Here is a 12,828-nt window from a genome sequence, read left to right as displayed (position 1 = left end):
GATGCACAGGCTTCAGTAGTTGTGGTGCACAGGCTCAGTAGTTGTGGCTCATGGGCTCTAGAGTGCAGGCTCAGTAGTTGTGGCTCACAGGCTTAGTTGCTCCACAGCATGTCGAATCTTCCCAGACCAGGGATTGAACCCGTGTTCCCTGTGTTGGCAAGTGGATTCTTGAAATTCCAGTGAACTTTGTAACACAGAAATCTGTTTGTTGGCTTGAGCTAAATCCCAAAGAAAGAAACGATGGATTTTTGTAAGGAAATAAATGTAAAGTGTAGAAAATAATGGAATACACCTGCAAAAATCTTCAGTTGCTTTTATATTTACAGTATTTCCAAATGAGCAGTCATCTTTTTATTGGACTAAACTCTATATCAAAATGTACCACACTTTTAATGAAACTAACATTTCAAAGTCCCAGTAGGATCAGTTAAATTCAATTCAGTAAGCATGTATTGAGCCTGCACTGCCCATGAGACCTTTCACCAGGTGTTGGGAATTACATAGCTGCATACAGTGTCTGTTGAGTTGGTGTCTGTTGAGTTGGTGTCTGTTGAGTTGATAGATTGAGAGAACCAGTCTCACGGATGGGCATTGAGGAAAATAGAGCATTTCACTTCTAAGGGAAGTGTCTCTGGCTGTGTTATATGTTCTTTGACTTTCTCCATAGCCATAATAACAAGTAAAGTACCTGACACAGATCCTTACACATATTATATGTTCAAAAATATCAATCTGAACCTCAAGATAAGCGGTTTTACTCCAGTTCTACCAACTAAGCTTAAAATACTACCAAAAGGAGGGAGTTCACATTGGTAAAGCGTCTATTCTGTACCAGGTTCCATGTCAGGCATATTCATACGTTATTTCAATTAATGATCATAACCATCCTGAATGTATTTACAGATGAGAAGGTAGAAGAATTAACTGCCTCACCCAACAGCACACAGCTAGCAGATGGAGAGAGCTGGGATTAGAACCCAGATATGGCTGCCTCAGAAGCCCTGCTCTTTAGTGTACTTTCGTCCTCTGTGGGGATGACCCTTTATTCCTCTGTCTGTATATCTTCTTCAGTGAAGTGTCTGTTCACATCTTTCAACCATATTTTATTAGTTTTTTTTTCCTTTTTATTGCGTTTTGAGAGTTCTTTTTATATTCTGGATACAAATCCTTTATCAGATAGATGATATACGTAGGTTTCTCCCAGTCTGTGGCTTGTCTTTTCATTTTGTTAACAGTGCCTTTCAAAGAGCAGAATTTTTTTTTATGAAGTCCAGCTTATTTTTTTCTCTTTCATGGATCATAGTGTGGTATAATAACTAAGAAATCTTTACCTAACCCAAAGTCATAAAGATTTTCTTCTTTGTTTTATAGTTTTAGGTTTTACATTTAAATCTGTGGTTTGGTGTGAGTTACATAAGAAGAATGACTAAAATTCTTTTTCCTTATTTGTTGTTGAAAAGACTGTCCTTTCTCCACTGAATTGCCTTCACATCTTTGTCAAAAATCAACTGACCATATATGTGTGGGTCTATTTTTGGACTTTCTGTTCTGTTTCATTGATCTGTCTGTTGATGACAGTACTACTCTGTTGTAATTATTGTAACTTTAAAGTCCTGAAATCAGACTGTAAATCTTCCAACTTTCTTCTTTCTCAAAATTGTTTTGGATATTCTAGTTCCTTTGCATTTCCATATGAATTTTAAAATTGGTTTTCTACCAGAAAACCTACCAGGATTTTTTCATTAGGATTGCAGTGACTCTGTAGATCAGCTTGAAGATATTTGACATCTTAACAATATTGAGTCTTCCAATTGTCTTTAATTTCTCTGAGCAGTGTTTTATAGTTTTCAGTGTATAGATGTTGCATATCTTTTGTCAGACTCAATCTCTATTTCATAGTTTTTGACACTGTCGTACTGATTTTTTATTTCAATTTCTGATTGTTCATTGCTAACACATAGAAATACAATTGATTTTTGTTTATTGATTTTGTATCCTACAACATAGCTAAACTCATTTATTAGTTGTAGCTTTTATGTAGATTTTCTGTATAGATAATCATGTCACCTATTTATAAAGACAGTTTTACTTCTTCCTTTCCAATTCAGATGCCTTTTATTTCCTTCCATGCTTGCTTTTTTCCCCTTACTGTAATAACCTCAATCTCCAGTACAATGCTTGAATAGAAGCGGTGAGAGCCAACAGATGTTCTTGCCTTGTTCCCAAACTTAGGGAGAAAGCATCGGTCTTTCACCATTAAGTATGAAATTCACGTAAGATTTTTGTAGATGCCCTTTACCATATCAAGGAAGTTTCTTCTATTTTTATTTAGTTTGCTGATAGGAATGGATGTTGGATCTTGTCAAGTGATTTTTTTCTTCATTAGTTTGTTAATATGGTGAAATGCATTGGTGATTTTTCAAATATGAAACCAACTTTGCATTCCTGATTAATTCCATTTGGATCTTGGTATATTATCCTTTTTATATATTGGTTGGAATTGATTTGTTAAATTTTTGATAAGCATTTTTATATGTCTATTTATGGCAGATACTTTATTAGTCTGTAGTTTTCTTATAATGTTTTTACCTAGTTTTGGAATAATGTTTATCTCATAAAATAATTTGTATCCCCTCCTCTTCAATTTTCTGGAAGCTTATGTAGAATTTTTTTTCTTCCTTAAATGTTTAGTAGAATTCACCAGAAGTTACCTGGATCTGGAAGGGGTTTTTGTGGGATTTTTTTATATTTATTTATTGATTGATTTTGGCCATGCTGGGTCTTAGTTGTGGCATGCAGGATCTTTAGTTGCAGCATGCGGACTTCTTAATTGTGGCATGCAGGCTCTTAATTGCGGCATGCATGGAGGATCTAGTTCCCCTGACCAGGGATCAAACCCAGGCGCCCTGCATTGAGAGCTTGGAGTCTTACCCACTGGACCACCAGGGAAGTCCCCTATGGGAGTTTTTTAAACAACAAATTCAATTTCTTTAATAGAGAGAGGGTTATTCAACTTATTCTTCTTGAATGGACTTTGATCATTTGTGTCTTTCAAAGAATTTGTCGATTCCATTTAAGTTGCCAAATTTATTGGCATAAAGTTGCTTGTAATTTTTTTTATTATTCTTTGATTGTCTGGAGAATCTGTAGTGACATCACTTCTCTCATTCCTGATAGTAGTTATTTGTGTCTCCTCTTTTTTTCCCTGATCATCCTACTAGAGGTTTGTCAATTTGATGTATCTTCACAAAAAAAACAACTTTTGATTTCATTGACTTTTTTCCCTGTTGTTTTTCCATTTTTTATTTTGCTGCTTTCTAGTCTGGTTTTTATTATTTCCTTTCTTCTAATTAATTTGGATTTAATCTGCTCTTTCCTGATTTTTTTAAGGAAGCTAAGGTCATTGATGTGAGACTTTCCTACTTTTCCAGTATAGGCATTTGGTACTAGACATTTCCTTCTACATGTTGCTTAAGTGCCACCACACAAATTCAGATACATTGTGTTATTATTTTCATTCAGTTTTGAATATTTTCTAATTGGCCTTTTAATTTCTTCTTGTTTCATGGATTGCTTAGAAGTGTTATTGAGTTTCCAAATATTTGGGAATTTTACAGATACCTTTCTATTAATGATTTATCATTTATTTCCATTGTGGTCAGGTAACATACTTGAATCATTTTAAATTTATTAGGACTTGTTTTGTGGCCCATTATATGGTATATCTTGGTTAATGTTCCATGTGTACTTGAAAAGAATATATAATCTGCTGTTGTTAGGTGTTATGTTCTATAAACGTCAGTTAAGTCAAGTGGGTTTATAGTGTTGTTGAAGTCTTCTGTATCCTTACTGATTTTCTGAATTCTCTACCTGATGCCCTGTGCCTTGTGAGGTTTTCTGCTGTGTTAAGAGGGAAGAGGAAATATTCCCAGACTTATGTAAATGCTGAGGATTGTTCCCTCTAATCCTTTGGGTGGTTCTGTCTCCAGCTTCAGATAGTTCTTGACGTACACGTGTTGATCAGTACTTAGCTGAAGACTTGAGGGGGACCCTCTCCAGACTTCCAGAGTTCTCGCTATGCATTTCTTCATTACTCTAGCATGCAAACTCTAGCCACTTTAGCCTTCCTGAATTCCCAGTTCCATATCTTCAATTCAGGGAGACCACCACCTCTTCCTGGATTCCCTCCTGCTATATCTCAGCTTGGAAACTTTTTTCAGACGATAAGTTGGGGAAATTGTTTCCTGTCCAACAAGGATCACTGATATCCAGTGTCTTGAAAACTGCTCTTTCATGTATTTTGAACAGTTTTTTGGTTGTTTCTGGAGGGAGTTTAAATCTGGTCCCTGATATGCCATCTTGCCTGGAAACAGAAATCCATTTTGCCGATATCTTCAACACCACCTTTTGTAATATACTTGTGTTTAGAATGATGTTCACTGTGATCACTTTTCTGTCTAGATGGAATTCAAAAGCCCTGCTAGCCAGTTATAGGGAGCTGCTTTCCTCTATGCAGGATATCACCAGATTTTTTTTTAATTTATATTCTCCTTTCCTCATAAAAACAACAATGATGTATTAAGTACCTCCTATGTACCAAGCATGCATTAAGGGTTTAAATGTTGCCTCACTTAATCCTTGTAATAACCTTGTTAAAGAAGTAATTGTTGGGATTTCCCTGGTGGCACAGTGGTTAAGAATCCACCTGCCAATGCAGGGAACACGGGTTTGATCCCTGGTCCAGGCAGAACCCACATACCTTAGAGCAGTTAAGCCCGTGCTCCACAACTATTGAGCCTGCGCTCTAGAGCCCGTGAGCCGTGCTCCGCAACAAGAGAAGCCACCGGTGATGAGAGGGCTAGGCACTGCAACAAAGAGTAGCCCCCACTCTCTGCAACTAGAGAAAGCCCACGCACAGCAACAACAACACAGCCAATAAATAAATAAATACATTTTATTTTAAAAAAAGAAAAAAGAAGTAATTGTCTTCATTATAGAGATGAGGCAGTTGAAGTTGAGAAGTCAAGTAATTTGCCCAAGGTCATATAGCAAGTAAATGGCATAGTCAGCATTCTAACCCAGGTGTGTCAGCTCCAAGGACTGTAAAGCTAATGAAGCCCCTCAGAGGTAGTTTTGCTGAGTTCAAGAGGTCAGCTACTAAAACCAACTCAGAAAGCTTCTTCTTATCTTCCCTCGCAGTAAGAGTAAGCGTTTTACAACATCTAAAAAAGGAAAAGTATTACTACAGCTAGAAAGAATACGTTTGATTAAAATTCTGTCAGGTGACGGGAAGGAAAAGGGACAAGTGAGCAGTTAAGAAACAGGAAGAATGTGATTTTAGAAATGCTGGGTCGAGAAAACATTGCAACTGCTAAGTTACAGAGGGTGGAAGAGGAAAAAGGAAGAAATTGTCCTGAGATGACAGAGTGTGGAAAGCTGCTAGAGCAATGCAAAAGCATGTGGCAGTGACCTCTATTGCTGTCGCTGCAACTTGTCATTCCCTTCCATAAGAATCAAGAAATGAACTCAAAGGAGAAGGAAAGGATGTTTAGTATCAAACAGCATTGCCAAAATGAAATGTTTTGGATTGATGCCCAGTGCCAGAGCACAGTACATATTAACATTCTTTATACTATATTTTTGGAAATGTGTTCTACCCACAGTGGCTTTAATTTTAGTTTTTATAGATGTATGGGTGTTTTGTTTTGTATTTTGTCATACCCACAGTTTTTCTTCAATGTCTGTAACCTTTACTAGAATATAAAGGCAATGTCTTCCAAGTATATATAAATATGTTTAAGTTAGTTTTACAGCAATTTTCTGCATGTGAACCTCGTCTTTTATATGATGTCTTATTGGAAAATAATAGAATCATAAGCCTGAGATGATTTGAAAGGTCAAGATTTGAGTCTGTTTTGTCATTGATCTGACTGACCATACATGCATTATTTGTAAGATGATGAGGCACGTGATTCCCTCACTCAGCTGTGGAAAATTTTCAGTAATAATTATAAATGGGAATATTACAGGGGCTTTGAAATGGAGGCCATAAATGCGACAGGAAATATGTACTATTTATTCTTTGGGAACCCTCTCCTTCCCCCAATTTTTTAGAATTTTATTAGGTAAAAAGCAGTTGAAGAGAGTCGTTTAAAACATCAGTGATGGGCTTCCTAGGTGGTGCAGTGGTTAAGAATCCACCTGCCAATGCAGGGGACACGGGTTTGATCCCTGCTCCAGGAAGATCCCACATACCGTGGAGCAACTAAGCCCGTGCGCCACAACTGTTGAGCCTGCGCTTTAGAGCCCGTGAGCCACAACTGTTGAGCCCATGTGCTGCAACTACTGAAGCCCACGCGCCTAGAGCCTGTGCTCTGCAACAAGAGAAGCCATGGCAATGAGGAGCCCGCACACCACAATGAAGAGTAGCCCCCACTCACTGCAACTAAAGAAAGCCCACACACAGCAAAAAAGACCCAATGCAGCCAATAAAATACATTAATTAATTAATTTTTTTTAAAAATTCTAAAAAAAATGTCAGTGATAATTACTCAAGAGAAATCACGTTAGCTCAGTAAAGAGTAGAACTTGACATTATAGGCAGCCTATACTTTTTGGCTCATTGAATCTCAGAAAACCTCTGACCTTCTCTGTTCACCCTTTCCATATTCACAGGGCCCTCTGCGTGCTTAGCATCTGGTTGTGCTCATTTCCCACTCTAGGCTGTGAACTCCTGCAAAGCAGACAGCATCCTTCGTTTCATATCTAAGAGCCTAGCTTAGTGTTCAGCATATAGTAGGTATTTGGTATTTTAATTAATTGTTCTACTGTAAGGCCCAATTTTGATTGTCCATTCTTTATATCCTTAACGTGTAAACATTAGTGCCTTTGTATGTTTGAACATGGGGGAAAGTAGCCAAATATGTGGTTTTTTTGTTTTTTGGGGTTTTTTTTATTTTTATTTTTTTGGCTGTGTCAGGTTTTAATTGCAGCGTGTGGGTTTTTCATTGCTGTGCGTGGGCTTCTCTCTACTTGCGGCACTCAGGCTCAGTAGTTGTGGTGCACCGGCTTAGTTGCCTCGAGATATGTGGGATCTTAGTTCCCCAACCAGGGATCAAACCGACATCCCCTGCACTGCAACACGGATTCTCAACCACTGGACCACCAGGGAAATCTCCAAATAAATGTTTATATGTAACTAGAAACCAAAGAACCATTGAGCCTATTTTGTTCCTTCTTTATTGGATTTTTAATTTAAAAAGTAAAACATGCTTATTCTAATAGTTTATAGTTCGGAAGTATATAAAAAACAAGCCAAACTCCTCTATTCTCCAGTCTTTTTTTCTTACTCTGCCTACCTCTGTCAGATATTTATGCTCATATAAATCTTATTTGTATTTTAATAAAATGGACAGTACTCTAAGTAAATACATTTTTTACACTCAATACCATTTTAATATATGCCTTTTAGCTATGGTGGGTAATATACATTGAAACTCTTTTAAATTATATTCCTTGTGCTACATTTCAAAAGCAACTGTGCCCTTTCCTGTGGCAAAATATACATAACATAAACTTTACCATTTTAAACCATTTTTAAATATAAAGTTCAGTGGCATTAAGTACATTCACTTTTTTGTGCAGTCATAACTATCATCCATCTCCAGAACTCTCTTCGTCTTGCAAAAGTGAAGATCTATACCAATTAAACAATAACTCCCCAGCCCCCAACCCCCCAAATCTCTGACAGCCAACATTCTACATTCTGTCTCTATAAATTTGACTATTCTAGGTACTTCATATAAGTAGAATCATGCAGTATTTATCTTTTTTGTGACTGGCTTATTTCACATAATATTAATGTCCTTAGGGTTCATATTGTAGCATGTGTCAGAATGTCCTTCCTTTTTAAGGCTGAATAATATTCTGTTGTTATATACCACATTTTGTTCATCTACTCATCTCAGTGGAAACTTGAGTTGCTTCTACCTTTTGGCTATTGTGAATAATACTGCTATGAACATCGGTAAACAAATATCTGTTCACGTCCCTGCTTTCAAACTCTTCTGGGAGGAACCATTGAAAGAACAGAATAGAAATTAAAATTGAAAAGAATTGAAAGAATAGAAGTGAAATTGCTGGATTATATGGTAATTCTATGTTGAACTTTTTGAGGAACCACCATTCCATTGTCCAAAGCAGCTGTACCATTTTACATTCCAGCCAGCAGTGCACACGTGTTCCACTTTATCCACATCCTTGCCAACACTTATTTCCTGATATTTTGTAATAGCCATCCTAGTGGGAGTGAAGTGGTATCTCGTGGTTTTGATTTACATTTCCCTAGTAATTAGCAATGTTGAGCATCTTTTCATATGCTTATTGGCCACTTGTATATCTTTTTTTTAATTACACTTTTTTAAAATAAATTTATTTAATTTATTTATTTATTGGCTGCCGTTGGGTCTTCATTACTGTGCACAGGCTTTCTCTAGTTGCAGGGAGCGGGGGCTACTGTTTGTTGTGGTGCCTTGGCTCCTCATCTCTGTGGCTTCTCTTGTTGCAGAGCACAGGCTCTAGGCGCTTGGGCTTCAGTATTTGTGGCACGTGGGCTCAGTAGTTGTGGCCCAAGGGCTGTAGAGTGCAGGCTCAGTAGTTGTGGTATGCGGGCTTAGTTGCTCCGAGGCATGTGGGATCTTCCCAGACCAGGGCTCAAACCCACGTCTCCTGCATTGGGGTGGATTCTTAACCACTACGCCACCAGGGAAGCCCTGTATATCTTCTTTGAAAAAATGTCTTTGCAAGTCCTTTGTCCATTTTTGAATTGGGTTGTTGAGTTTTAGGCATTCTTTATATATTCTGGATATTAATCCTTTACCAGAGTTTTTTAATCTTTTTTGTTAAATATTTATTTATTTATTTAGTCTGCTCTGGGTCTTAGTTGTGGCACTTGGGATCTTCATTGTGGCATGTGGGATCTTTAGTTGCAGCAAATGAACTCATAGTTGCAGCATGCATGCAGGATCTAGTTCCCCAATCAGGGATCGAACCCAGGACCCCTGCATTGGGAGTGGGGAGTCTTACCCACTGGACCACCAGGGAAGTCCCAATCCCTTATCAGACATGATTCACAGATATTTTCTCCCATTCTGTGGGTTGCTTTTTTACTCTTGTCCTTCGATGCACAAAACTTTTAAATTTGATGTAGTCCAATTTGTCTTTTTTTTTCTCTTGTTACCTATGCTTTTGGTGTCATATTCAAGAAATCATTGCCAAATCTGGCATCATGAGGGTTTTCCCCTCAATTTTCCTCTAAAAGTTTTATAGTTTTAGCTTCTGTGTTTAGGTCTTCTGTCCACTGAGTTTTGTTTTGGTTTGTTTTGTTTTGTTTTTGGCCGCGCCACGTGGCATGTGGGATCTTAGTTCCCAGGCCAGGGATTGAACCCGCACTCCCTGCAGTGGAAAGCATGGTCTTAAACACTGGACCACCAGGGAAGTCCCGAGTTAATTTTTGTTAAATAAGGGTCCAGCTTTACTCTTTTACATGTGGATATCCAGTTTTCCTAGTACCATTTGCTGAAAAGACTGTCCTTTCCCCATTGAATGTCTTGGGACTCTCGTGGAAAATCATGTAACCATGTATACACTGATTTATTTCAGGGCTTTCTATTCCCTAACTCTTTTTTTTTTTTTTTTAGTTTAAATCCATGGTTTATTCAGATTTCCTTGGTTTTGACCTAACGTCCTTTTCCTGTTCCAGGATCTTGTACAGGACACCCCATTACTTTCAATTGTCATGGCTCTTTGGACTCCTCTTGGCTGTGACAGTTTCTCAGACTTTTCTTGCTTTTGATGCCCTTGAAAGTTTTGAGGAGTGCTGGTCAGGTATTTTTCAGAATGTCTTTCCGTTTGGATTTGTCTGATGTTTTCTTCATGATTAGACTGAAGTTTTGAGTCTGGAGGGTTGACATTGGGCAGTTGCACCTTCTTGGGTGGAGATCCCACTCTACATCCACAGTAGAGGTTTGGACTTAGCAAGTCTTGTTTCGAGCACATCCTCATACATCCTCTTCCTTAAAGCCAAGTAGATATATTTGTAATTAGTTCCCCATATAGACTGTGCTGAGCCAGATCTTGGTGGTTTTGCAGCAGTTTCCTCTGCCTCCTCCTTATGTCTTCTACTCCAAGTTGCCTCTTATTGCAAAATTTTCCCGATCCCCCAGACTGCGTCTGGGCTCTTCCTTTATGCACTGCCTCTCAGTTTCTTCAGCAGCTGATGCACATTTTTGTTAAATCACTTAGCACACAGGTTTAAGCCATTTCTCTTGTTTGTTGCTTCCAATAAATAGTGAGCTCTCAAGCACAAGTTCTTCTTTGTACTCACTTCCAGCAGTGTCAGGGCAACATAGATGCGCAATAAATGTTTCTGCCTCCCATTCCCCAGGCCGGGAGCTAGCTGCACGGCCTGCCGAGCAGTTCATTGCCAGCACCGGCTCGCTGGCGACCTCACCTACAGTGCTCTTGCTGGCTCAGACCAGCCTGACTCATTTGGGATGGGTGGCAGGCCCCTAACTCATTTTTAATGAGTGTTATTTATCTATAATATGAACACATCATAGTTTATTCAAACATTCCTCTACTGATGGACATAAAGTTTGTGTACAGGCTTTTGCCACTGCAAGCTGTGTTGCAGTAAACATCCTAGAACATATAGTCTTACATCCTGATGCTTTTATTTCTCCATAATAGATTCACAAAAGTGAAATTGCTAGATCAAATGTTACGTTTAGTTTTTAATTTCAGTAGGCAGGGTTTTTTTTCAAGGATGTACCAGTTTACATTTTGACCAACCGTAGATGAAAACCTGTTTCTCCACATCATTGGTAGCTCTTAGAAATCTTTTTACTGTGAACTAATATGATCAGTTTAAAATGGTAAGAGGCCTTCATTAGTCAGTATTTAACTGACTCTTGGTTTTAAAAAGAAAAAATCTTTGTCATTTCATAACATGAAAAATGCAAGTGAGAACAGAACGGATACTTTTCTACGTGCAGTTGAATAAGTAAATTAACATTTTAAAACAATCGGATTTTAAGTGTTTTTCCTGCTTTCATCCATTTTCTTGAAGTAAGCAAGCTAGCCAGTGGCTTTTGATTTTTCCTAGCTTAATGCAGATACCGAAAGAGAAGAAGGGGAAGAGTTTGAAGACAACATGGATGTTTTTGATGACAGCAGTTCCAGCCCTTCTGGCACCTTAAGAAATTATCCACTCACCTGCAAAGTTGTTTATTCCTATAAGGTTTGTATTTCTCTAAGATATTTCTCATATTAAATTGTGACAACTCTGAAGATAAAAGTAACTATCTGCCCAGCCTCTTATACTGTACTTGCCATAAAATTGGTGCTCAGTTCATATTAGAGGCAACATAACATAACGGGGAAGAGTCTAGGCTCTGACATCAGACTGCCTCATCAGACTATTTCTGACACTTATGAGTTACATAACCACACCAGTCCCTTGGTCTCTATAAGCCTCAGTTTTCTTATCTATATTATGGGGATGATATTATAGGGCTAGTTTGAAGACAAAATGAGATACCACTTTTATAGCAAAACATTTACACAGTGCCTGGCATCTAGTAAATCTTCTGTAAATAGAACTCTTACCCTTATCAATTCCCTGCTTGGCACAAGACCCACTGTTAGGATAGTTCTCAAGGTTGGTATTGAAATAAAATTGCTTGACAAAGCAGTTTTGTTAAACTTTACCTTTCCTAATCTTAATATAACCACCTCTTGTTTCCAGGTTAAGCAGGGACCTAGATAGATTCCTGAACTTCCAAACCTGATTTGGTATAATAGTTCTTAATCTCTGTCACCCTGCCCTGCTTTCACATTAACTTTTTACTCAAGCAAAATAAATTGTTTCAGTTCCCCGGTTCCTTTCTTTTCCTCACTCCCTTCATTAGTCAGTAGCCAGTCCTGTTGAGTCCACCTCCAAAACATATCCTGAATCCATTCACATTTCACATCTTGGTCTAGGCCATTGCTTACTGTAAAAGAAAAAAAAACAACAACTAATAATTGGTACCCCTTCTTCATACTTATCTACCAACAGTCCACTTTCCACTCTGCAGCCAGAATTATCTTTAACACATGCAGGAGAGTATTTTATTCCCCTGCCTAAAACCCTTTATAAGCTTTCCATCACACAAAGGAAAACAAACTGTTCACTAGGGTCTATAATGTCCAGATTGACCTGGCCCCTGCCAATCTCCTTAGCAACCAACCCACTCACTACATGTTAGCAACTCTGGCTGCCTCTCAGTCTTCAAAAGCACTATGCTTTTTCCTGACTTGACAACTTTGCACTTGCTGCTGCCCTACCTAGAACTGTCTTTTCCCACATCTTGGTTGGCTGCCCACTGCTTTTCATGTAGGCTCAGCCAAATAGTGCCTCCTCAGGGTTCCCCTGACCACCTAAATGCAGAGCCAACTTCCCAGTCACTGCTCTATCCCATTGCCCTTTTGTCCTCATTTATTTACTATATAGAACCTATCGCCAGCCAGACTTAATCTTGTTTGTTTCATGCTTCTTTATCCGACTCTCCACTAAAGGCCCATGAAGGCAGAAACCTTGTCTGTGTCTGTATACCTTGTGTATGTGTCTTCAGCTCCTAGGACAGTGCCGGGCGCATAATGGATCCTCCTGAAATAGTTGTGAAATGAATAAATGAATGATGTGAGGAAGGCATGAACAAATGAATCCCTTTCATTTTAATGAATGGGATTAATTTTAATGAATTCCTTTCGTGTTGGTGCCATGCT

General features: G+C 38.4%; 1 protein-coding gene across 7 annotated transcripts in view; it reads left to right on the top strand.

Moving 5' to 3' along the window:
* Positions 1-12,828, top strand: part of FCHSD2 (FCH and double SH3 domains 2) — a 291,030-nt gene that overhangs the window by 267,650 nt on the left and 10,552 nt on the right. For all 7 annotated transcript variants that reach the window (XM_057747584.1, XM_057747581.1, XM_057747582.1 and 4 more), the window contains one exon: positions 11,165-11,299. In XM_057747584.1, coding sequence (XP_057603567.1) covers positions 11,165-11,299 — 135 coding nt within the window. The remainder of the gene's footprint in view (positions 1-11,164; positions 11,300-12,828) is intronic.

This window comes from Hippopotamus amphibius, chromosome 9 (genome assembly GCF_030028045.1).
Source record: "Hippopotamus amphibius kiboko isolate mHipAmp2 chromosome 9, mHipAmp2.hap2, whole genome shotgun sequence".
NCBI classification, from domain to species: Eukaryota; Metazoa; Chordata; class Mammalia; order Artiodactyla; family Hippopotamidae; genus Hippopotamus; species Hippopotamus amphibius.
Note: the sequence above shows the minus strand (reverse complement) of the source record. Positions and strands in the feature narration are given on the sequence as shown.